General features: G+C 33.4%; 2 protein-coding genes across 3 annotated transcripts in view; both read left to right on the forward strand.

Annotated features, from left to right (window-relative positions):
- The window catches only part of LOC111045173, a 78,465-nt gene extending 51,938 nt beyond the window's left edge, over positions 1–26,527 (forward strand). Inside the window, exons 9-13 of one of the 2 annotated variants that reach the window (XM_022330497.2) lie at positions 15,211–15,291; positions 17,087–17,248; positions 20,997–21,194; positions 24,992–25,126; positions 26,305–26,527. In XM_022330497.2, coding sequence (XP_022186189.1) covers positions 15,211–15,291; positions 17,087–17,248; positions 20,997–21,194; positions 24,992–25,126; positions 26,305–26,429 — 701 coding nt within the window. In that variant the 3' untranslated portion in view covers positions 26,430–26,527. Of the gene's footprint in view, positions 1–15,210; positions 15,292–17,086; positions 17,249–17,934; positions 19,226–20,996; positions 21,195–24,991; positions 25,127–26,304 lie in introns of those variants that run through there. The other variant, XM_039442576.1, reaches the window with a different exon arrangement.
- On the forward strand, positions 7,330–9,054 carry LOC120354804. The gene is made up of 3 exons (XM_039442577.1): positions 7,330–7,547; positions 7,774–8,071; positions 8,604–9,054. Exons 1-3 carry the CDS (start codon positions 7,540–7,542, stop codon positions 8,955–8,957), a joined length of 660 nt encoding a protein of 219 aa, XP_039298511.1. The 5' UTR covers positions 7,330–7,539; the 3' UTR covers positions 8,958–9,054.
- Positions 26,528–27,251: the final 724 nt, after the last annotated feature.

Raw genomic sequence — 27,251 nt, forward strand, 5'->3', positions numbered from 1 at the left:
GATGCCTGTGCTATGCCCCCCTGTGGCTGAATGTCTCCCCCTTCCCAAATTCTATAGATAAGAGTGTATGCCTTCATATAACTTCTACATCGAAAAAACTGTTACATTCAGTTAATCAATCATAGACACATGAAAAAAAATGTATAATGAGTCAGATTTATCATCTTGAAGTAGCACATGTTCATCTCAACAAGAAAACCATTACATTCAGTTAATCAATCATAGACACATGAAAAAAATGTATAATGACTCTGATTTATCATCTTGAAGTAGCACATGTTTGTGTCAGCAAGAAAACCGTTAAAGTTCACTGTACTTCAAATTCAAATTTCTCCCCTCATATGCCAAGTGTTATCCTTTCACAAGATTTTATGTTTTCGGAGACAACACTAAGCCTTTATATTGTGCTAATCCCATTTTTGTTGTTATCATTTCTGCAATCTGATTTTCGGAAAGGTTATGTTGCTTAGCTTCTATCCAATTCATACTAAAACCAACGCATGCGTAGCCACTGACGATATCATAAGCTATCTTATGGATGAATAAATTAAGATAATCTATAAATGCGGGTGAACATTGCAGCCTCATAACAGACCCCTCTTCCAAATTTTTAATTGCATCAGCTATTTCATCATGAATGCTTTCCACAGCGACTTCCATCTTGTTTTTCTTAATAAAATCTCCTATATCATTTTTAGTTGCATACTTGTCTGCAATTTGATTAATCAGAGTAGCAATAGCATCTTTTGTAATGAATTGTTCAATACCATCCACTGGAAGAACTAGTCAATTTCTGCAAAGCAGATTCTAAATATTGCTTATCAATTGGTGATGGCTGTGTTTCATTTACTTTAGTAAAAATGTCTGTACTAAGCTGTTTTAATTTAGTATTGAGGTAGTTTCTGTCCAAGACCTCCAAATTCTTAATTTTATCTGATATGCCTTTTAATTTCTCATCTAAATAACCTTTATCAACTTTATTGTTGTTAATACTGATCAACTGGGATGAAAAGCTGTCTGTTGAAGTTTTCACTTCTCCTAGAGCAGATTCTAAAGTTAGAGTTCTCTCTGCAATAGCTTTATCAATATTGGCACTAAAATTTTGTAATGAACTTAGAATATGTTCTCTTTCAATTATGCTCACACCGATATTCTTAGTATTTTCCGAAATGAGTTTGGTTATTTGTGAATCTAAATAGAATTTCACAGCTTCACTGATTCCTTGCTGATTTATTGATTCAATTATTTTCTGTGTTATTGAGTCAATATCGCATGTAAGATTAGCACTACTAGGTGTATCAATCCGACCAAATCAATGCAAAGTCATCTTAACACTAAACAATTAGTTTTGCTTCTTTTAGCTCTTCAATTATAGATGCAATCTCAACATCATGTCCAGTGTTGCCAGAAGCTTTTGAGGAATAGAGTAAATTTAATCTTTCCACTAATTCGTCAAACTTATCAAAGTATTGATAAATTCTATCATGAGAATTATTTTTTGCAAATTTCAATAAACCCCATCCCTTCTTTTTACTAAGTTTTTTACTGGGAAATAATTTCTGAATCATTTGCGATTTAATTCCCTGATTACGTTTAACATACCCTCTTCAATCTAAATGTATGCTTGTAAGTGTTAAGATTTTTTTATACTTATCCAGATCTCTCTGATTATAAAGATTCGAATTCGGCCTTGAACTGAATAATAACTCAAGTAAACTGTGTGTTATATTAAATCTGTCATTATCAATATCTATATACTGGTTATCAAATATTACTTGCTGATCTCCAATATAATACACATCATCTTTAGAATCATATGAAATTCCATAACTAATTGAATTATTCAATTTTTCCGCATGAAACGTTTTCAGGTATTGTGCCAACACCTTATCGTTTTTACTAGAATCAAGTAAACTGTTTTCAAATTTAGTTGAGCTTAAAAGATTCTCTGTTGAACTCCCATAGCTTTTATCATAACTCGCCTCCTCCTCATCAATCTCCATGCTCTCTTCTTCCTCTTTTACTTCTTTCTTTTTTGGTGTAAAACCATGATTAGAGTGGATTAGATTTGGTTTTTCCCAGTTCGATTATGGGCTCTATCAACGGTGAGAGTGTTTTCCTATTGTATTCCTCTGATCGTTTTTCAAAATTAAGTAAGCTTTTATGCTTGTCACTGATTACTTTTCTCAATTTCTTAATCTTATCAATTAAACTGACGTTCTTGCTATTTAGTTTCCTCCTACGTGTTTTAGACAACATGACTGTACAAAGAATTAATCTCTACTGAACGGTAAGAAATGTATCGAGTGAATCTCGGTATTTACCACTATTAATTCTGCACTCGCTCATAATAGTTACAAAATTATGAGGTTTACGATTCCAAACTTTATGGCAAAGTTTACTGAAATCTTTATAAGAAATATCTCCTCCAATATGATCTCTGTGAATTAATTTGAGACTCAATAAATCTATCTTGAAGATTATAATCATATTTGCATTGTCCCTAGTAAAATGTTTCTGCGTAGCTCCATAACTCTGAATTAAATATGCTGTGTCAATATTGCGATGTTGGCCCATAGTAAAATATTCTCTTATTTGAGGTACATGATTAAGTTGTAAATCGTCAAATATAACTAAAGAATATTCTGATATTTTGTTCGGATGTGGTATAGTTCCAGAATTGTTGTTTATATGAAATTCAATATCCTTCATGTTGGAAAAAACATTTTTTTAAAAAAAATATTTATCTTGATAGTCACTCTTGGTATGTAAGTTATAGTTTTAAATCTCAACCCATTCTTTGAAAAAATTAAATTAAATAGCAAATTGGTCTTCCCACACCCCGAAGACCCTATTATAAGGATCACACCCTCTGCTACACATTTATTTACAGGTTCTTCATTCTCATTACATACTAAATAGGAGTAAAGTTTAGATCATAGGCTGAACATTGACTGATAGGTTTTGAGGCTGTCTCGTCCTTGAACTTTCCAAAAAACTTTATTTCTCTCCATGGAAAAGCAGGGGTGGTAAGGGGAGTAGTTAGAAGTGTCAAAAAGGTTCAAATTATCTTTAATCAACTGATACACATCCTCTACTTTTACATTTAAAAGAAAACTATCGGTATTGTTCATACAGAGTTCTATGCGATCCCATGGTATAATTTTTTGCAATTTATAATAGAAAAAATCGTGCATATGGAATTTACTCAACTCCAGTATGGAAAACCCGGAATAGATAGGCTTGTTCATTTTCAATTCAAACTTACGAGAGAAAACTGTGATCACGTTCGGACTAATTATTTGCCAGCGTTTGCATTTTGGATTTGAATGTACTTATCTAATCGTTTTTCGTCTGTGATAATTTTAACATTGATATGTTCCCGGACTGATTGTATAGTCTTGCCAAAAATAAGATTGCAACATGCCTTAAAAAAAGATACTTCAAATTTATTTTTTGTGGTCTGTCTATTGCGGATATTGAAGTTGATGTAGCTTTTCAGCCAGGGAGATTGGGAAAAGCTAATTATGCAATGTACTTTCATTAATTGCAAACCGAGCTGAAGGTAGAGTTTTAAATTGAGGTAGTGAACAATGTACTTTTCACGGTCAAAAAGTGTGTTCATGAGCTTTTTGGTTCCAGTTTGAGCGTTCTGATTTGTTTGATAGTTTGACAGCAATTCGTGTGGAGGTGTTTGGTGGAGAGGCGCAAGTGGGAAGCGGGCATGCTTATCATGTAACTCTTTCAGATACTTGAGATCACATTCTATTACATATCCAGTTTCTGAATTGCTGTCCAAATTCACAAAATCAAGCTTGGAAATTTCTTCCTCTGTGAGGAATTTGAAATTTCTAACAGATAAGTTTCGACTCATGGCATCTGAGTATAAACTGTTCCCATCAATATAAAGGAGATAATTACTCGGTTTTGAGGGGTTGTATGTCTCAGGTAGATGCTTGTTATTTGCCTTACAATAACGTTTACCGATAAATGGGACCCCGCCCCTCATCCCCACCTCAAACATGAGATGCATGTCAGGATGTGTGATTAACTCTGGTTCAACCTTAGTGTACTTCAACATGCAATTCCAGGTAAAGTGTGCGAGGGAAACAAAATGAGTGACATCAAGGCTGTATGAGCTAAAATACGTAGACCTCATAGATTCAAAAACTTCCGCTAATAGCAACACATCCAAACAGAAATAGAAATCATGATATTCAACAAGAGATTTCAGTTTGAATGTCGAGAACACTCTTTGTGCATGCTCATATTCTTTGCGAGACAGAGGTGTATCAGTTAAAACATTATGAAAACATTCGATGGGAGGAAGTGATGTTTCTGCGAATTTTTTGGGACAACTCATGTATGAGTAAGGATATATTCCTTTTTTCAACAAGAGATGTCTGTGTTCGCATGGTGGATCATGAAACACTGAAAATAAACGTTCAAACTTCTTTTCCATGTCTGTACTCTCTACCAAATTACGCACCAATACTTCCAAGGATTCGTTCATAAACTTTTAGGAATCTAAAAATTTAATTTTGCCTACTGAAAGTGTCAAAAATCTCTCTGACGTATTCACGATGCAGGAAATTTCTTTTTTACATTTACTAGGCGCTTTCAGAATGAAATGCGAATCAAACCTGGAGAAATTGTGAAAATAACAAGAAATGTACTCCGGAGTACAATCTGATGAATTACTAGAAACGTGGGCTGCACATAGGTAATTTCCAGTTTCATGCACGTGGTGACGACATTTAATATCGGTGTCTAAGAATGGTTTGGCGCAAAGCCCACAGTTTAACAAATTTTGAAATTTGCGCTCTTGACTTTCGGATAAATGTTGCATCGGAATTTTGCGTTTCATATCCTCGTACAAAATGTCACCGAGATCTGTAATTTCCTGAAGATATTTCTCCATGATTTTTTCATCTAAATAACTTGATCTATGGAGTACAGGTCTGTGAGCAATTTCCCCGTTCACATCGATAACAATAAAACAATACCCGCAGGGAATATGTCGCACTGTTTTCTTTGTATAGCTTTGAGTAATTTCATAGGAATTGGATTCATCATCAACATTATCTATATTAACAATGTAAGTTTCTAAATCCACGTAAATTGTATACTTTTTCTTCAACGTCACGCCTAGTTTCTTAAATTTAATTGTGACTCCACGTTTAGGATATGAAACGCGCTGTGATTCAAACTTGGAACAAAGCTGCTCATGTTTCATCAGAGTTGCTTTCCTATCACAATTTTTAGATTTGTTTGATGTAAATCTATGAAAACAGAAATTACAAACATGTACTTGACCTCGTTTTGAAAGGTGAGAGAGAAGGTGCGATAATCCGTTTTTCCCGTTTGTGGTATTAATTAAACAAAAATGTGTTTTTCCTGCATTGGCTTTCAACATTAAAAGATTAATTTGGTGTTTACGAGTGTGGAAAATGCTCGTGCAGTGGGGGAAAAAACTTTTTGTTGTCATACACAATGACATGAATTGCAATATCTGGATTCAGTATTTCAAATTTCTTAATATCGTGTGTCATCACCGGAAAATTTACACCTTGCATATTAAGTGTGTGAGCAAACTTGCTCAAATACTTTAAAGTCAAGTGCGATTCCTTTGGTTTCTGATGGAAATATGCGAGGACCGACCATAGAAAGCATTTTTTGTCAGACAGATCTTCAACATGTATAATACAATGTTTGTTTTTAAGAAACTGGGGTGTTTGAATGAAACTGGATGTGAATATTGGATTAAATTCAATCACATTCACATCCAGTGACTCAATTTCCTTCAACACCCAACCGCTGCTATGTTGAACAAAGTTCTCAAAAGATGACAGATGTTTTTTTTCTCAAAAACATTTTTCTTATGGCCAACATGAAATGATCATTAAAATCTTCATAATACTCAAGCACGTTTAGAGCTATGTTGGAGTAACTATGAAGATTGACAAGAGATGAGACAGACACACTAACCCCATCATCCATCACCACTAATTTGTACAATAAAACATTTAACACAATGAACCATTTCACATTCCCTTCATACCGTGCCGCATGCTCCCTAATTATATCGAAAACGCGACATTTCAAGCTCTTGAGCACATTCTTGATGTTGATTTCCTCAGGATCCTCAATGCTTATACAATGGCGGACCGCGATGGAATTCACGCCATGTAGTCTGCATTCCCTCAGCATGATGATGATGTTAGATTCTGAAAAACAAAAGAATAACGATCAGGATGATATGGAATTAGAGTGATAGAGTACAACTGCATGTTTTTAAATCAGTTGTGAATTAGCATTGGTAGAAGAACACTGTGTGAAAATGTTATCTCAGGATCAGATAATGTTGCATGAAAGATTAAGATTATTAACTTTTGATAAAAGATGGACGAGATCTTCTCAGCATTTGTCAGCAGAAAACATGGCAAAAGAGGGATTTATATTTGTGTGTGTACCAGACATTGTGTGCTTTGTTTTTTGTTTGATTTATTTGGGAAAATGGGAAGAAAGTCACATACCAGCAATGGAACATGCAAGGTACAGTCCAAACTGTGCATTGAGAAGGAAAGATAATCATTGTTAACTTTAACATTGTAAAGTTATCTGAATGACAGGTATAACAATTGAAGAGGAGAATTTCAATAATAATATTCTACGTCAATATGAAGAAAGATATTTAACTTATAATCGTGTAGAAGATTCATCTGTTCAAGGAGAGTATTTTGAAAATCATCATCATCATCTACATTGTGACCATTGTAAATCATTATCTGATAAAGCAGAATATTTTGCGAGAAATGGTTATTTCTTACATAAAAATCACTATCTGCAATGTGTCTATTGCAAATATATTATCAAAAATCCATTTGAAAAAGTAATACATTTACCGTTTTGTTTATATGGAGAGTGCGAGAAAGAAGGAGAAGGAGAAGATTACCCAGATATACCACATCGTAAAAATGAGCTAAAAAAAAATTGCATGCATGCAGTATAGTGTAGAAGGATTTTTGTCCTCGGAGGACAAAAATCCTCCCCTCTGAGGACAAAAATTGTCCTCCGATGACAAATTTTTGTCATTGGAGGACAATTTTCCTCTCCTCTGACTCCCCTCTGAGGATAAAATCAAAGTAAAAATGTACTTACATGTGTTGGTTGATGTGTGAATGACAGGTATCTCCTCGGCTATAGATGTGCAGGTATAGATGTCTATCCGGCTATGCTTCCTTCTCAATGTATGCACAATTGTCAGGTAATGTCTCAGGTATGTTTCCTTGATGAGAGCTCAACTGCTTATGAGATCGGAAACCGAGTTGTGAGGTGAGCACTCCAATGCTGTGAAAACAATGAAATATTCAATAACTTATAATATTAGAAATCAATTAGCATCACAAGAGGCAGTGCTATTCAAAAAATATAGAATGTTTGAGTGAATGTAACGGTTTTTCATGATAGGAGAGAATACTTACAAATCTGAATGATGTTGATAACGATGTGGGAGGATATAGCAGCACACACTGCTCTATGCTGAGTCCGAGGGGAGAAATTCGAATTTTTTTCACCTTGTAGCATGTGTGCCTCTCACTCGCATGAGCCTGGAACAGAGAGAGAAATGCATGCTATATAAACAGATGTAATGTGAGCAAAATTATCATTTACATCAGTCACATTTGAGTGTACTACATACTCTACTTCACTATCATACGAGATGAATTCGTCATCGTCAACCTCGTCCTCATTCATCCTCCCAGATAGCCCACCGGCACAGGAGCATATCCTCAACTACTGGCAGCAGAAAGCTGCCCTCACTGCCACCGCCTCCGCTGCTGCAGGTCCTCCTTCTCGACTCACCATGGAGCCGCCATCGCCTGGGGAGATCGTACTGGGTGACAGCCCAGTTCAGCACTTGGCTCCACTTGCTACCTGGGCATCACGGTGTGCAGTGCTAACAATGCTGAGCAACAACATCAAGCAGAAGCAGGGGAAGAGGAGGTTGGTGTTTGACAAGGCTGAGGTTAGTGGGGACAAGGACAAGGCAATCTTCTCACAAACAAAGGTTAGTTTCAACAAATATTATTAACTTGTATGTGTACAGATTTTTCATAAAACAATCGATCATTGGAAAAAATCTGTACACATACAAGTCTTTGATTATTATTATCATTCAATAGCAAAGAATTATTGTTAAAAGTAATCAGTCATGCATAAATTATTTGATTTCAAGGAAATATTATTTGAACTGATTAGAGATAGGATTGAATTTAGATATTATTGTTAAAAGTAATCAGTCATGCATAAATTATTTGATAGCAAGGAAATATTATTTGAACTGATTAGAGATACAATTGAATTGAGATATTATTGTTAAAAGTAATCAGAGAATTATTCTTTTAAATCAACATTATTATTTGAAGTATTCACAATGAATTACAAGATATTAGTGTTGGCGGATTCTGCAATACATAAGTTATTACTCACTTTGAGATTGTGTAGTGAATCTATTGATCAAGTTCTCTAGTATGATTTGATGAATCTGATTTGATGATAATCTGAAACAAATAAGACACTAATCAAATATTTTTCAACAGAAACGTGCCTTGGAGGACAACTCATCACTTGTCCCCCTGATGGAGGAGGAGGAGGATGAGATGGACTATGTTCAGCTCATCAATCGACCCGTGCCCAAACCCTGGGTGCCACTTAAAGAGTTAAAGGAGGATGTGCCATACCCCATCATTAGTGCGAGGGAGGACTGCAATAAACATGGGTGGCATGCTATTTTGAAAATTAGGAATGTAGGAGGCAAATCGCAGTGCGAGGTATATTTACCACAGCGATTTGCTTCCTGCATCAGTGCAGAAAAAAAAGAACAATTTAATAAAAGTTATAAAAATTTGGTATTGCTAGTATCGCATAAGTCGGGGAATTGGACCAATATGTAAATTGTTAAGCATTAAGAATTTTTATATCTATACAATTCGTCGGCTTATGTGTTACGAATTGTATAGATGTGTGTTAAAGTAGTATTAGTAGTAGTGAATAAATTGTGTACATATTTTGATAAAAAATTGTTTTCAATTCTCACCTGTTTACAGTTGTTGTTGTTGTTGTTGTTGTTGTTGTTGTTGTTGTTGTTGTTGTTGTTGATAAGTTCAAAATGAATAGTAGAAACACAGACAGAAGAATGGTTCACCTTTTCACATTGCACTCTGTTGTGACTGATATGTAAATAAGGTGGGGCCTTTTATAGTTTGTTGCGCGCATGCACAGCGCCAAGCGTCTTTACTACTACACACACACTCTCACACTCACACACACACACACACAACACACACACACACACACACACACACACACACACACACACACACACACACACACCACACACACACACACACACAACACACACACACACAACACATTTTCAGATTTTTTATTTGAAATAATATTCTTATCATTCGAACAATGTTATAAGCACATATCAATCTGATAGTATGAATTCATTTCCAACTCGATTAAAAATTAAACCAATTCAATTTTCTTTCGATTAAGTTAGTGTATTGATTAATTAATTAATTAACTTCAGTTAATGTTCAACCATTGAGTTGAAAGGTAAGAAAATGGTATGTAGGAGAAAGCAAAGTCTGAGGAAACGAGATAGAGGAATCTTGAGTTCAGCAGCCAAATTTCTTAAGGGTGTGACAGGCATAGCAGGTAATGTCACATCCACTATTTTAAATAAGCTCATTGACCTTCAACAAAACAAAATTCACCTCCCTGGGGGGTATCAGTATTGTGGCCCGGGGACAAAGGTTAACCTGAGGTTATCCCGAGGTGACCAGGGCATAAATGCATTGGACAAAGCCTGCAAGGTGCACAATATAGCATATACACAAAATAGCAATAATAAAACTTGAGTGATAGCTGACAGAGCTCTAGCGAGCGCAGCATGGGAGATATACAAAAATCCAAAAACACCCCTTGCTGAGAAAGCACTTAGCTATCTTGTTACAAACGTCATGAAAGCTAAAGCAGCGTTTGGTGGTTCTTTGAGAAAGAAGAAGAAGAATGTGAAGAGGAAGAATGAGAGGAGAAGTTATAGTAATGATATTAGACACAAAGCTATTGCTCAGTTGAAAGAGCATATTGCAGGAAAAGGGTATTTTTTGAAACCTTATCCTCCAATTAGAGGCAGAAGAGTTTTAATTCCACCCCCTCCACCACCACCATCATCATATTGTGTGAGTTTATTCCCCCAAAAACAAGTTAAGAAACGTAAAACAACAAAGAAGAGTAGGAAGAAGAAGAAGAAGAAGACATGAATATTGAAGGAGAATTGAGTAATTATGATTTGATTGATTGGTCGAAATTATTACAGATTTGGCTAAGAGGTATATATATGCTAGATGCATTACCCAAAAAAATTCTAAAAAACAAGAATGGTATTGTGAATTTGGCAAGGCAAAGCGAGGATGGGATGCATTGGGTTGCATATAAAAAAGTCGGCTCTAATGTTTGATATTTTGATCCAATTGGAAATTTACAGCCGCCATACGAATTGGACAAATATTAGAAAATAGAAATTGGAGTAAATATATTTGATGATGTAGAGCACATGCAGCCATTAAATAGTGATATTTGTGGTCATCTCACATTATTGTTTCTTGCAAATCAGTTGTAATCAAGTGTTTGTGCTGAACACATTTCAAGATGGTTGTTATTACATTAAGATCTAACACAAGTAACCTCTATGAACATTTACAAGAAATTATAGAATTGGATAAAAATTGTCAATGGGAAATTGGATTGATTAATTTTTGTAGTTACAATAGTATTGCAAACGTTAACAAAGGAACAAATTCCAGATTCAAATATAGTGATAGATTAATTGAGCTTGATACGGGTGCATATGAAGTTGAGGATATTATAATATCTTTAAAGAATAAATTGAATATTGATGAGAAGAAGAATAAACTTATTATACGTGCAAACATAAATACTATGAAGATTGAAATTCATTCTGATAAAGCTATTGATTTAACACGTGCTGATTCGATTGCTAAGATACTCGGTTTTGATAATGTTGTTTTGCAAGCAAATAAATGGCATTATTCCCAGCATTTGGTTAACATAACAAGCATTGCCAGTATTGTACTCGAGTATAATTTAGCATGTGGTAGTTACTCTGACGGAAAACAAAAACATATAATCTACAAATTTTTGCCAAAGGTTCCTAGTGGTTATTTAATAAACGAAGTACCATCACCAATTATTTATGTACCTTTGAATACTCATCGAATTCAAACTATTAATGTAAAGGTAACAGACCAGAATGGATCGTTTATTGATTTCCGTGGAGATACAATTACAATTAGGTTGCACATACGTGAAAAACAAAAGTAAACGTAATGGGTTATCTTGTTTTCAATCCACGTTCAAATAAGATGTGTACACACAATGTCATTAGAGAGACGAACGTGAGAGAGTCAACACCTAAAAAAAAACATGCTTCATCAGCTAAAAGTGCAAGAATATTAGAAAAGTTAGGTTTTATAGTTGATTGGTGGAATGTCAGGAGGAGGAGCTGCAATTAGTGAAATTCTGGATGTGGAGACAGAGCTTCAGTTTTATAATGATATAACCATATTCCAATTTCACACTCATACAGTTTATTCAGGACAAGAAATAAAAAACTCTGACAAGGTGCATATAGGCATAAATTCTTTAGATGTCTATTCTTTACCTTGCAAATCATTTATATTTATTGAGAGAACAGTTAGCTGTACAAAACCGGGAGCAGAGGCAGCTGACCCACCGGTTGCAGCAGACTATATTAAGCAGTAATGTAATAGGTAACCTTTTTGACGAGATACAATATGAATTAGCAGGTCAACAAATTTCTAAATCAAGATTGATTGGATTAACATCTGCAATTAAAGCTATACTTGTGAAGAATACGCTTGATAAAAACACATATTAGTTGGCTGGTTTTGACAGAGCAGGATATACGCTAACAGATAATAAATTCTCTTTCTGTGTACCGCTGAAATTAATCCTCCCATTTTTTGAAGATTTTCAAAGAATAATTTTAAATTTGAAACAGGAACTCGTCTTATTGAGGTCACCGACGGACCTAAATTGTGTTGAGTCTGCTACTGGAACAAGCATTAGTGTGAAAATTACAAAACTGCAATGGAGAATGCCCTACATAACTTTAGAAGATCACATAAGACTGAAATTTTTGAGACTGCTCGATGCTGACACTCCGCTGAAATTAATTTTCTGCCATTGTGAAATTTGTGAATTACCAAATTTGCAAAATTCACTTAATCATTCCTGGGCAGTCTGCATGACATCGGTTTTTGATAGTCCAAAATACATTATAATTGCATTTCAAACCAATCATAAGAATAAAATTAAAAAATCAATATCTAATTTCGATAGCTGTGATATTCACAATGTGAAAGTATATTTGAACAGCAAGTATTATCCATACGAAAATCTGCTAGGTAAAAAGGAACTAGTGTACAGAATGTTTCTAGATTTTGCTCCCTCATATTATAATCATACAATCAATAGCGAACTCGGAACAGAAATCGACTTTAAGACGTTTTGTGATTCAACACAGCTGGTTGTTGTGGATTGTTTACACCAAACAAGTCATATGAAATCTTCGACAGATGTTTGTATTGAAATGGAATTTAATACTACAGTACCTGCAAATACTTCCGCTTATTGCATTTTAATTAGCGATTGTGTGATGGAGTACACACCTCTGACAAGCATGGTGAAAGAAGTTCAGTAATTTTATTGATAGAGTGCACTGCACACAATATTATATAAGGTGTGCACCCTGACAAATTTGGCTCATTATCAGTTTCACCTTTGAACAGGTAACATCTAAAATGTCCTATTCTTTGTGTTCTTATATTTTGGAGAGTAAGAACAAAGTGCAAACTCGTCTATTGGTATCCAGTGTGATCTCGATTCTGATAGTTTCTATTATGAGTCAAGGTGCAGTACACCGATCCAGAAGCCACAGGAGGTGGAGAAGCAGAAACGGGAGGAGGAGGAGGGGGAGAAAGATGGCGGATTTGATGAGCCTGCTAAACAGAAAGAAGTGGACAAGCAGACGACTACGGAAATTGCTACAGTTGATCTTCAATGGTTTAAACAAGATTGTAATCAAATTATTGTGAAAGAACTTGCCATAATTGATCAGTTTAATAATTATATTGTATTCCATTTCAAATCACCATTTTCAAAGACGGAATTGAGTGCATAATCATATAACAATGTAAGATGGTTAGAACGTCACTATCATAAAATGGGAAGATGGAGATTTAGAATACACTGACTCATTAATACGTGATTACCTTGTAGGTTATGAAAAAAAATTTACAAAAGGAACTGAGAAAGCAAAGCTTTTAAGAAGATTGCATACTAACGTTCAATGTATACCAGAGGATTCTGCAAAACCCAATTTCAGCTTTTTCACTAGTTCATGGTGTTATGGTGTGTGTAACATTCATAAAAATAGACCTGATGGAAGATGTGCTTTGTACAGTGCTCAACATTATAATTCTTTGTTGTTTAAAAATATGTATCAAACAAATAATTTCATGTGTGAAAACAATTGAATGCAAAGTATGAAAATGGCCGCAATGTACACGAATTCGCTCATTATGGATTTTTCTATAATGGAAAAGAGATTCAGTGTGTTTATTGCATGCATGCATTGAGACTGCATAAAGCATGTACATGTTGCCTGTCTACAATTAATGAAGGAAGACCGCTTAATTACTCTATAATAGTCCCAGCCTACACTTATTTTTGTTCATTTGCTTATCATGGACCCGAGAAAGTGGTTGCCTGCTGACAACGAGTTGGAAGTGAGATTAAAAAACTGTATTGATTGGTATGATGAGTGTGAAAGTGCAATTAGGAAATCAACTCATAAAAATTATAGTTTGGCGAAACAATTAAAAGCCATTTTTCTAAGCACGGTTAATTTAAATGACATAAGAGACTAATTATGTTATTATCGTCCTCATAAATTGTGTATAGATAAGTTAATTAAAATTGATGATGAAATTATGAATAGTTGTAGTGAAATGTGTAAATAAACTTTTTCTGTGTTCAAATGATTTTTCATTCCAATATTCCTCTCACTTTTTAGTTTAGTAGCAGCTCAGAGCTAGAGCTGATAAGACCAGCATGTGTGCCGCAATCTTTTTATAGAAGTGAGACACGCCCCCCTCAGCTATCTGTTGATGCTAACAAGTATGCAATGTGCACGTTATCAATTAATAGAACAGAGACACATGCCAAACAGGAGCGTTAACATGCAGTGTTATGGTTTTTCAAAATTCAAAAAATTAACTCGTCTCTTGATGGCAATTTCATTTAACGAATTTGATTCAATTGCGAAGAATATTAAATTTTCAACAGGATGTCAAGATGCTGATTTGCCATTAACAAAAACAGAAAATGTGCACTTTCCAATTTTATCTGAGATATTCGAATTACTCGATATACTAGATACAGGTCATCTACATTATGGTTGTACAAATGATTTGCCATTATCTGTTGTTACAAATTCCGATGAACTTTGGAAATGCTTGTATGATATTGCAGATAAAAAATGTAAGAGAACTTAGATCATTGACCTCTCTGTAGAGATATGGATTCACTTTAATCTGACAGTATAGCATTAGATGTAGAGAGAGAGAGAGAGAGAGAGAGAGAGAGAGAGAGAGAGAGAGAGAGAGATAGGGAATTTCTCAATTCACTTTAATCTGTTGAGGGGGGAGAGGGGGGAGGGGGATTTCAAACAAAAAATCTTCCTCAAACTGTCTACTTCCCCATACTCTTATGAACTGATTTGAAAACAAATTATTAGAAATACAGGCTTAATGCAAAAGGCAACAATATGAATGACATTTTTGTGTTAATATTGTGAAATATCACAATTCAATTTGTTAATCCTTCTGTTTTTACTTGTAGTTTATAAAACTTTAACTCAATGAAAATGACAGAAAAAATACAAAGCACTACTCCTAAGAGCCCATCATGTTGAAATGTTAGAGAAACAATAGGCATGGTTTCTCTATAAACATGGTTGTAAAGAAACTTCTATGGTATTTTCATAAAGAACATATTCGTAGAATAATATCACTCTACTTAAAATTACAGGTATGAATCCAAGTGCAGTCTATAACGAATCACTTTGCATCAACAGCAATTTCCCAAATAGAGAATGGATCACACAAGGGCGTAAGTTTTTGTTTGCAGTTATGATCATTAAAATCATATTAAACAGTAATTGATTTGTAAAAATAGATTTATTCAATTACTATGGATCAACCTTTCAAGGGATCAACATTACACAATTCAAATGATTTTGATAAAGACAATAAAGAGTTTCAAGAGAATATGAATGGTGGAAACCGCACATCAATATCTCAAACCATTTCAAAATTATTCACATTTAAAGTTATTAATCATCCAAAAATGAAATGAGTACCTGAGTTACATAGAAAATCTAAAAATCTCAACTATCAAATTTCAGAATTGCAAGTGTAAATTGTTTCAGTAATTGCATTACTTATAGTAACATCTACTCACATGTTTAACACTTTGAACAGAAAATTTTGATCTATCAGATTTCTAGTGTAGGCTACTCATTTATTTCATGTTTGTATGATTTATTAGTATAGTTGAATGTGAATAACTTCGAAATGGTTTGAGATATTGATGTACGCTTTTTGCCATTCATTTCTTCTTGGAATTATTCATGAAAATCATGTATCATATCATGACCATGCACCTTACCATTTAAAATAATGAAGTTAGATTCAAAATAGCAGTTCAAAGATGGCCGACCAAAATTTTAAAGTGACATAAAAGTATCTTTTTCTTCTCAATTTGAATAGGATACCCAATCAAACCTACTTTCTTATTATCCTTGAGAAATAAATACCTATCAAGCTGTTTCCCTAAATTCCTTATATATGACCTTGATGATTCTTTACGTTTTTTCAAATTAAATTTTCAATTTTGTTCTTTAGAATATTTCAAAAGTTTGTATAGTGTTCATTAATATCATTTTCACAAGTTGAAGCTTTGTTTGTTATTTGCAACAAATGTCATAGTATCTACAACTTGTAACTGAGGCAAATTACATCAACTTTCCATTATGTTTAGTACGAATTGAATTCAATTTCCTCAATTCATGATGTAATATTTCAATCAATGATATTCGCTATGATATTGCATTGCACATTGTACATTTTTTCTGATTCTGAATCCTGAAAAAAAATCATACCTGCATGTTTCAAACATGAAATTTCAAGCATATTCATAAGTCTACAGGATGGATGAAAAGTTCGAGAACGGCTTAATGTCTCATACACAAAGGTAATCAAATTACCACTCATGTATTTCATTATTTTCTGATTTGCATGGTACTGATTGATAATGTGAATATATTCTGAACGGTTTGAGATATCGATGTGCGGTATTCACCATTCATTCTTCCTTGAAATTCCGTATTGAAATGATGTATCGCATGATCACCTTCCTATTTAAAAAAATAGAGTTGCATTCAAAATGGCGGACCAGATTTTTAAAGTCATAGTAAAGTAGTATTTTCAAATCGAGTAGCATCCTCAATCACACCCACCTTGGAATCACTCCTTTTTATGAGATACTAAGCCGTTCTCAGACTTTTTTCTCTCTTTTCTGCTTTGAATAGTATTGATTAATAATGTGAATATCTTTGAAACGGTTTGAGATATTGATATGCGGTTTGCGCCATTCCCTATCGAAATCATGTATCGCACGACCACCTTCCTATTTAAAAAAAAATTAAGTTGCATTCAATATGGCGGATCCAAGATGGCGTACCAGATTTTTAAAGTCATTTAAATTTCAATTTCAGTAGGATCCCCAATCACACCCACCGTCAAATTACCTTTGTGTATGAGATATTAAGCCGTTCTCGGACTTTTCACCCACTCTGTATATCTAAAAAACATTGTTTTTCACTCATTAACATTTCTAACCACAGGTCTTGACAGACTTGATGAATCACCTTGTCCTATCACTGGAGAATATACTGGATTGATCCCAGATAATTCCGGATTGTGCGCAAAGTTATCATCCGATTGCAAGTCAAAAGAAATCATGTATTACACTATGTCAGAATGCGTCGGTAAAAACATCTATGAAGGTGAGTAAAAATCATGCAATAAAAATGAAAACCTTTTCAATTTGTAAATATATTCTGGGAATGCAAATATATATTATATACCAATGAGAAAAACATTTCATTATGTATATAAAAAAACTGTAGTGTATGACGTAGTTCAATTGGATTGTATAACTCTGGTAACAACATAATGGATTTATGTAGATTGATGCATTTATTTCAGTAGAAAATGTAGATAAAAATCTTTGAATCCTGATTCCAGTTGCTGTAGGATACGTCTTGAGAAAGTGCATGTTTTTATTCTAATTCTTAGTCGTTTCTACTCCTTGTAAAATACTTTATTCAACAGAGTATAAATCTTATGGATTTACTTTGAAAAAATAGTGAAGTAGGTATAGTAGTAACATAATTTAAGTGTAGGTATTTAAATTCTTGCATTAATTAATCAACTACTACACTTTTCAAGCTGGTCACATGTATCAATACAGGTACCATAGCTTCTTTCTCATACTGTTCTTCAATTTTACTACCTACTTACAGTTATCACCTGTCTGACTTTTTTATTCGTTACTAAAACATTTCCAAACCAAAATCCTACCACGTACAAAAATTATATTATTATTGTAATATAAATCAAGTTTTGAACAGTTCTAAATAAACTGAAAACTGAATTAATATCATACTTGAAACTTGTAATTTCAGGAAGAATTACTAAGATATCTCGCAGTAAACGTGAAACTGAGTCGAGCTTGGATGACAAAATATATCATGTTACGAACCCTAGACCCTCATCAACAATGCAATCTGAGTTGGATAGCACAAGTCCCTCCAGTCCTACACCCCCTATACAATCCAGTCCGACACCCCCTATACAATCAAGTCCTACAATCACCATCAGCACATCAAGACCGATTGATAGTACCACAGTGCAATTGAAACCTATTCATAGTACAACAGATCAATCGAAATCCACTGAAAATACAAATCCTAAATCTTCAACTACCACTCTGAAGCCTGCTGAGAATTTCACTTCATATGACACAACTCCAATTGGGATAAGAGATCCCACAGAAAGGCCCAAAGTAGATGTACCCTCATCTTCGATTAATACCCCTTTTTATTCATTAGAAAACAAAGGTGCTGGAAGTACAATAAACCAGGAGCCAAGAGACGTTCACAAAACAAGTGAAACAACTAGCAGATCTACTACATCTAGTAGTTATGAGGTATCTAGTTTGGGGACTACTTTTGTAAATGATTTGTCGCGACATGCTGGTACGTCTAGGGGAAATATTAGCACAGACAAGCATGAACTGGAATTTAATAATAAACAGAGTACAAACTCAGGTCCAAGATCACAATTAGAAGAAACTAGAAATACAGACTTGAGGAGAAGTGATCCAACAACAGCGGTAGCATATTTTAGTAATAATTCCAGCTTTGATCAATTAGGATTTAGAATTTCCAACCATCGAGATCAAGTGACTGATTATTCAAATGCAAGAAGAGTGACCGACTTCAATACAAACTACCAACCAAGACAAAATTATGGTACAACCACAAGAATGAATCCAGTCACTTTTCATGGAAGTATATCGGAGATACCATTCCAGGGAGGGTTCGTGTATCCCAATAAACCGCATAGACAACCCCCACCGTTAGGTCCAACCGTTCCCACTCAATACAGCTTTAACAGGAATAATTGGATGGACCAGAACAATGGATATCCACAGTTCAGGGTGAGACAGGAGCCTGGTAGATATATTGACCCAAATCCTTTCCTAGCTACAACCATGAATCCAGATATACGTCGTGCATGGGAGATGCGTTTAGCTGAAAGCCATCCAATATTTGTATCCAACAACCGCAAAATTCTGCCAGCCCTGCCCAGAACCCCAGTTGCATTGCCTCCCATACAAATACCAAATCCAAATTTCTCCAGTAATAGCCGGAGGCTACCATTAGCAAGTAGTAGTACAGCCACTCCTCTACGAGAAGGTATAGTTTAAATTTAACTGCACTGAATCAGCTGCTAGTGTGACCACGATTTTTGCGTTTTTATCAACACTGAAGCCACTATGTGTGTGAGTGATTTGATATTGTGTGCTTATCAGAGCACTTTTAACACTGATTACCACATTTTTCAATTTTTTAATTCATCATTATTATTGATAAAAGAAGTTGCAGTTTATGGAGCGTTTCCTGTCCTTGGATGACTACTTCATTTGATTCACGTTTTGAAACATGATTCACTGTTTTTCAATAATTTATTAATATACAAATGTTGTCACATTGCATCAACTTCCAATGCCTATACTATTCTTATTCTTGGAAATACCACTTCTTTCTGTTGTGTAATAAAAAATGCAATCAAACCATAGGAAAAACCGAAATATGAATTGATAATTGCAAAGGTTTTTCAGGTGAGATAGCGGACAGTGTCATTATTGAGTAGGTAAAATAATTGAGATTTCTCGATTCTTTTGTAATAGAAAAGGACCAATTAGAAGAATATATTTTCAGAATAATATTGAATAACTGAATATTATGAAACCACCAATCACCAACCTTAGACTTTTAACCACATGACTTGATTATGTTTATTGTCACATTATTTCACCTTCCCTGTCTAGTGTAAATGTGCTTAGATAACATGGCTTCACATAGACCGAGTAATTGTTCGTTATATAATTTGATGCAAAAATATTTCTCTTTCATTTTCTTACTTACTTATAACACTCTGAATTTACTTCACTTACATCAGTAACTGTTACTGTATTAGAAGTATACCTGAACATAGTTCTTCCAATGTGTATTATTTATTGACAATGTAACCTGCCTTTTACTTTTGCATTTTTTTACTGATTTGCTTCGAATTAATTCATCTTTGATACCTACCCATCCTATGTATATGCTTTTGAAGTTATAGTCCTTCAAGTTTTATGTTCCTCCAATATAATCGATGAATGTATTGGCATATTAACAGATGATATAAAAGATCACAGAGCTTACCTAATGCACTTATCATAAATTATAATTCACATTGCTATAGTGAAGCTAATCTTCATTGAGAACATGTTTTCTACCGGGAAACCACTTCATTTATAGCATCGCTAACTATAAAACTACTTGGGTGATGGCTCTCTCTGGAAACTGCATAAGACCAAAAAAAATGTTTGAGGCATGATTTACTTTGAGCACGTTTTTGAATGACATAAATGTATAAGAAAAATTATTTATAGCAATAATATATGGTTCCAGCATGTCTCACAAAAAATATCAATTTGTGTTTCTTTGAACTCATTATAAGCTCACAGTAACTCACATTTGACCTCACAGTAATGAAAAAAATGTTGAAAAAATTAGCTCACTACTACTTTATCATTTATTGATTATTTTAATTACGAATAATTATATGATTTATAATATTTCTTGCATTTTAAATATTTGTTTACAAAAATAGATGTTTCCAAGAATTAATGAAACAACTCATTCCTTTCAACATCAGATTTTATTGTGGTTTTTATAATGTGATGATTCTGTATATTGACTCCAATCAATGGAACGCATTGAAAAAATGAATCTCCATTGTATAGAATGATAATTGTTGTTTAAGAATTACAGCAGAATGTTTTTATATTGCGAAAAACCAAGACTAAAATCAATTATTCAATCAACTATATGCTCAATTCATTAAAATATTGAAACATTATGCATTATTCATTAAACAGTTTAAAATTAATGTTTTATTTGTAAATGTTTTTCTCAGAACGAGACTACCGATGCCTTGGCCAATGGGAGGAAGATGGACTCATGTACACATACACTCAGAGGAGGGACATTGGCACTTATGAATGCTTTGTTGGTTCAATCATCTCAGACACAGAAATCTACATCAAAGAAGCGGGAGAGCACTGCGAAAGAAGCGTCAACCCACTGCATCTGGGAATGAAGTTGACTAACAAAGGTATGCAACATTCACAACAATTATTCAAAATGTAGCAAAACAGTCTTCCATGTAGAAAGAATAATGCAGTTATTTCTTCCAATTCGTGTTCAAATTACTTGTTTCCGTATTATTTTGATGAGTAAGTAGTTTATAAGGAAAACACAGTACAGTATTGAAGAAAGTTGAAAACTCAGATACAGTACCTCCTTATTTACCTATTTGTATTGGTACATTTTTACTGCTGTTAAGTATTACAGAGTGATTCATAAATATGGTAAAATAATTTAATACGTGATAGTAGAGGTAAAAATAAGAAAAAAAGTTCTTATAAACATATATCCATAAACGCTTCATTAGCGAGCTATACAGAGTGAAAGATTTCGCCCGGAATTCAGTTCCTCTGGTGGAATACACTGATGCTGAAATGTTTGGGGACTAGTTTTTGAAAAACTTATGCTGGATTCATATGGGAAAATATCTAAAAAATTGAATAAAACTAGTCTGGAAGCTGTCGTGTGAGTAGTTTTTGAGAAAAAAGTTGAAATATGCAAAAAATCTAAGTAGAAAAACACAGACTTCTACGTTTGATGCCCAATAACTTTCTCTAATGACCAGTAAACAAATAATTTTTTGCAATAAAAATTGTAGAGAATTTAATTCTGAAAAGAATTATGTAAGCTGTGTAAACTAAATTCAAATGAAAGTTGAATAAAATGTATTCTTATGTAGTACATTACACCACAAAAATTTGCTGTTTTATGAGGAGAGAACTAATAACTCATAAGTTGTAGCTGATTGCAAATAAAACATGGATTCTAATAACAGCTGTTCCAAAACAGCTGATTAATTTTTTCAAAATAAGAAAATACTTAAAAGAAATTAGATTCTTTGATATCCAAAGAGCACATTTATGCAGGCAGACCCCGATCTACTATGACTGTTGGCAGGAATCATAGGAGATCATCTACTTCTCTTCGAGCTTCCTCCCAGGCTTAATGGCATAATCTACTAGTCTTTTGGTATAAGTTTAATGTCATTTAGATATGCTACTGTCATATAAAAAACTTCATAAAAAACCGAATATTTTATTTGCAATCAGCTACAACTTATGAGTTATTAGTTCTCTCCTCATAAAACAGCAAATTTTTGTGGTGTAATGTACTACATAAGAATACATTTTATTCAACTTTCATTTGAATTTAGTTTACACAGCTTACATAATTCTTTTCAGAATTAAATTCTCTACAATTTTTATTGCAAAAAATTATTTGTTTACTGGTCATTAGAGAAAGTTATTGGGCATCAAACGTAGAAGTCTGTGTTTTTCTACTTAGATTTTTTGCATATTTCAACTTTTTTCTCAAAAACTACTCACACGACAGCTTCCAGACTAGTTTTATTCAATTTTTCAGATATTTTCCCATATGAATCCAGCATAAGTTTTTCAAAAACTAGTCCCCAAACATTTCAGCATCAGTGTATTCCACCAGAGGAACTGAATTCCGGGCGAAATCTTTCACTCTGTATAGCTCGCTAATGAAGCGTTTATGGATATATGTTTATAAGAACTTTTTTTCTTATTTTTACCTCTACTATCACGTATTAAATTATTTTACCATATTTATGAATCACTCTGTATAATAATAATAATGATAATTTTTTTTTATTCAAATTTCTCTCACATTACATGAATGGTTTTACAAATTGAATTAATTATTATACATATATCATCTTATATCTATCATACATGAAGTGAGATAGTATTATTATTATTATTATCATCATCATCATCATCATCATCATTATTATTATTATATTATTATTATTATTATTATTATTATTATTATTATTATTTTATTATTATTATTATTATTATTATCATTATTCAAACTCCAATATGAATATTCACGCTTTCTTTGAAGAATAGGCTCTCATGAATGGAAACATTTTTCCGCATTAATAACATTTAAAAAGGTACTGGATGATTTTTATATAATTTCAACATGGATGCATTATGTAACAAAGCAATGAAGAAATGAGAATTGAAATGATTATTGATTTAATTTCGTTTGTTCGGGTCAGGTAATTCTGTTTGAACAGCTGATTGAATGATATAAACTAAAACATGAAACTTCTCATTTATTGGTTTTATAGCGGTCTAGTCATTTGTTACAAAAAAGGGCGATTGTGGAAAGCTCATCAAGCGAATGTTTCGCATATAGTTTCTTGAAAATTCAATGACTCAAGTACTAAAACGTTGGCCTTCTAAACCTAAACTTTCCTAACCTTATAATCCAGAATGCCTCCAAACCTAGAAATTTCTATTCTGTTTTCAATCGTATACACCTCCTGTAGGATCTAGGCTAATCATCGAACAGAAAAACTATCCTAGTTTTTTCAGTGATAAATTCTCAGGAGAATGACGTTTAGCTCTCCCAAATTCTTAAAATGATGTCAGTCTGGATATTATTGTTATGTCAGTACAAAATTGACTTATAACATGTTATACAGCGACGTTCTACTACAGTAGGTACTTAATTTTTGCTGGTGACATGTAAGATTTAACAGTTCTGATAAATTTCACAGGATTCAGAACTTAGTTGAATCTGGGAATGATAATTTCTCCTTAAAGAACATAAAGATTACATCATCATACCTCTAATACGAATCTGTATTATTTTGGATTGATTCTTCTTATAGGAAATTTGGTTTGTGGATTTCCTATGATAAAATAGGTTAAATAAAATTGGTTGAATGATTAGATGTTTTAATTTAGAGATGACAAAATTGAACTTGAATTTGATGAGGTTGCCATAGTATACTGGCCAGCAACTTTCTTTCAAAGATAATTTTTTGAAAAGAAAGCAAGAGGTTGCCATACGCCTTAAACCAGTTGTAAGCATTCTCGAACTGAGTGGTTAGAAGTGTGGTTTCATCCTTGAATGTTTACTCATCTTTCCCATTCCTAAAATACTGTCATTCATTTTCATGCTTCATCAAGATATATTGCTCTCTCAGTCCAGATGTTTGGCAGTATTCAAAATTGTTCTCTTTTTATATTCACTACTTGATTCATTCTTCAGAAATGTAATTTTATTTTTGTAGAAATTAAAACTTTCTATCCTTCAAAAAATGTTCAAAAACAAACTTGAAAGTGTTCAATGCAAAAATTCATGTATATTTGGAAACTTTTTATGGATTAACAAAGTTTTAAAAATAATTTTTAGAGTTATAATTCTCGAGCCAATTGATGCTGTAATTGTGAATTGTAAACTGTTCACGTCGAGCAGAAATTTGTTCTTAATCCATCGTAGTGGATAGCTTAAGTAACATATCTAGGTAACTTTACTCACGAGAAATATATGTAAAAATGCTTGCTGTTCAAATCACGTCGGGGTCACCAATATAGGAAATTTGGTTTGTGGATTTCCTATGATAAAATAGGTTAAATAAAAGTGGATGAATGATTAGATGTTTTAATTTAGAGATGAAAAAATTGAACTTGAATTTGATGAGAAAATATTAAATAAACTGATACAGTTAATAAACAAACTAATGCAAGTTGAAAGCAGGTTGTTAATCACAGGTGGCAAATATCAGATGATTCGCCACATTCTCTTCTACTACACTATTCATCTATTTACTTCTTTACTGTGTTTTAATTCTCGAATGAAGTATTTATTGCTACACTTAACATTAATTATGAGTGAAAAAAGAATTTAAATTCTTCATGATAAAATCGATACACTCATGATTAGTTAACTTGAATGAAAAAAAAACCAATGAATATCACCGTTTTAAATTTTTGTCGACAGGAAAATGTACAGATGGCCAGCACAACCCAATTCCATCTGACACAGGGTTTAGGCAAACACCTTACCCCCCTCACCCTACCATGTGGCACTCCACCAGGCAGCCTTATGTTACCAAACCTTGGAAACCAATCACAGGTACATTTTTCTTGAAACTGTATATTTCATTTTTCGAATTATCATTAAACTTTAATTGTTAAAAGTGTAAACATGACCTTATAATTGACATGACCCACTACACTGCACATTAGCTCATAAGTATCATCAGTAGAATACTATTCGAACTTCCTCTGATGTCTCAATATTTATAAATCGGTCATCAAGCAATGTGGGGATTGTTTGTCTCTCCCAGGGATAAATTCATGATTATTTTCACCAGTATTAACTTCCTACATTTTAAATTTTACACTTTTCACTTTAAAATTCATCAAGTGGATAATGTAGAAAAGTTTATGATTTCTTTAAAATAAGCTCTTTTTGACTTCTCATTATCAAATCAGTCATGTTACTTCATCAAATTTTTGAAATGCATCAATAATTTCTCAAAATATTTGTCAAGGTATTGCATTGTCACAATACATATTATTTTTGTTTGCTTAACTCAGATTCAGATTAACTACAACTCCAGCAAGAAGTGTAATATTCCAATAAGTGTTTCAAAGAATTAAATGAACTAGCTCATACACGTGTTCAATAGCTTATTATTAACTTCATTGGGAATTACTATGGAGAAGAATTCGTTACTACACCTGACATAGTTATTTGTGCAACTAGTGCGCAAAGTGACAGTTTGCTGCACCGAAAGAAATGTTTACGCACGAGCCGAAGGCGAGTGCGGAATGGTTTCTTGAGTGCAGCAGAGGAACTTTGCGCACATATTTCACATTAAATTTTTCCTACAGTTACCATTGAATATGAAAAGTGGGTGATTATGAGTAAAATGATGGCTGAAATCCATCAAATGTTTGTCTGTGTAATTTTGTTATTTATAACAACTTTCCCACTTCTATCTGTCAGCACTTCTCATAGCCTATCATTGCCGCTTCCCATTCAACCAATGCTGACAGTTTAAAGTGATACGAATCAGCACACATTTGCCATGTTGCAAATCTGGAGTACGCAAAGTAATACTTTGCACACTAGTGCGGAAAAGTGATTCTTTGCATTCTGTGATCAGTGCAGGAATGGCCACTTTTCAAGGTAACTGTAGGAAAAGGAATATTTCCATTAGTTACACTTGGAGATTTGAGACTCCTTCATATGTCCATCGATTCTTTCCGAATTGTACTGAATGAATATTTCCTTTTCTGTTGCAGCTCCACCAAGGATACGCAATGAAGTCCTGAACGGCGGCCATGTTTCAACACACGCAACAAATCCTTTCATTGCATTCTGTACATCTGTATTGTTTGTGTTCTACACTTACACTAGTCTTTCATAGAAAGTACATGATGTTTTGAAGTTAAAGACTTTTTCACAGTTTTATAATTCCTAATCATGATATTTTGTAGATACTGTGTAGTGTGATCATGATTTCACTTCAGAAGATGAATTAACAGAAGTTATCCGGTGAGAAAAAATGTAAATAGCGTACAATAATGTTGTTCTATAGAGTAATTTTTATCGATTTATTATAATTTTATATTGAAATTAAAATTATTTGTAATTTAGTTGTTTGGTATTTTTTAATCTCCTAATCGTATTGATATTTTGTTCATGTTCTTACATTGTGCTACATAAAGTATAAGCCATATCACAACTTTAGATACAACCTCATTGAATTCCTTTTTATATCTAGTTTTGTGGGAATTTATCACCACTTGAGATAATAGTTAACAACTACCACTTATCTTAGAGTCCAAATCCCTTCTCATTTCAGTGCTCATGAGAATTATATCATTATATAAATGGAAATACAAATCTCAATACCCTTTTTGAATTATTTCATCACAACATGCTTCTTACAAGTAGCCCTAAACAGAAAAGAGACTATCATTATATATTTTTTACAACCAAAAATTGATTAAGTTATATGTTTTTGAATCATACCAGGGGCTGGAAAATTCACCTGAAACACAGATTTATTGAAGAGAGGACATAAAGCTTTCTATGTGTCTAATAAAATCAAGGAAAATTGGAAAAATAAGAATTAACAATATGGTATACAATAGTAGGCCTAATAATTGATAATAATAATGATAATAATAAAAAATATGCTCATGACCTGACTAACGCTCTTATAAGTCAGGAAGCGTCCAATGCT

Source organism: Nilaparvata lugens, chromosome X (assembly GCF_014356525.2).
Source record: "Nilaparvata lugens isolate BPH chromosome X, ASM1435652v1, whole genome shotgun sequence".
Lineage (NCBI taxonomy): Eukaryota > Metazoa > Arthropoda > Insecta > Hemiptera > Delphacidae > Nilaparvata > Nilaparvata lugens.

Coding starts and splice junctions, on each gene's coding strand:
- LOC120354804 (XM_039442577.1), top strand. Junction 8,072..8,603: donor CAATCTTCTCACAAACAAAG/GTTAGTTTCAAC, acceptor ATTTTTCAACAG/AAACGTGCCTTGGAGGACAA.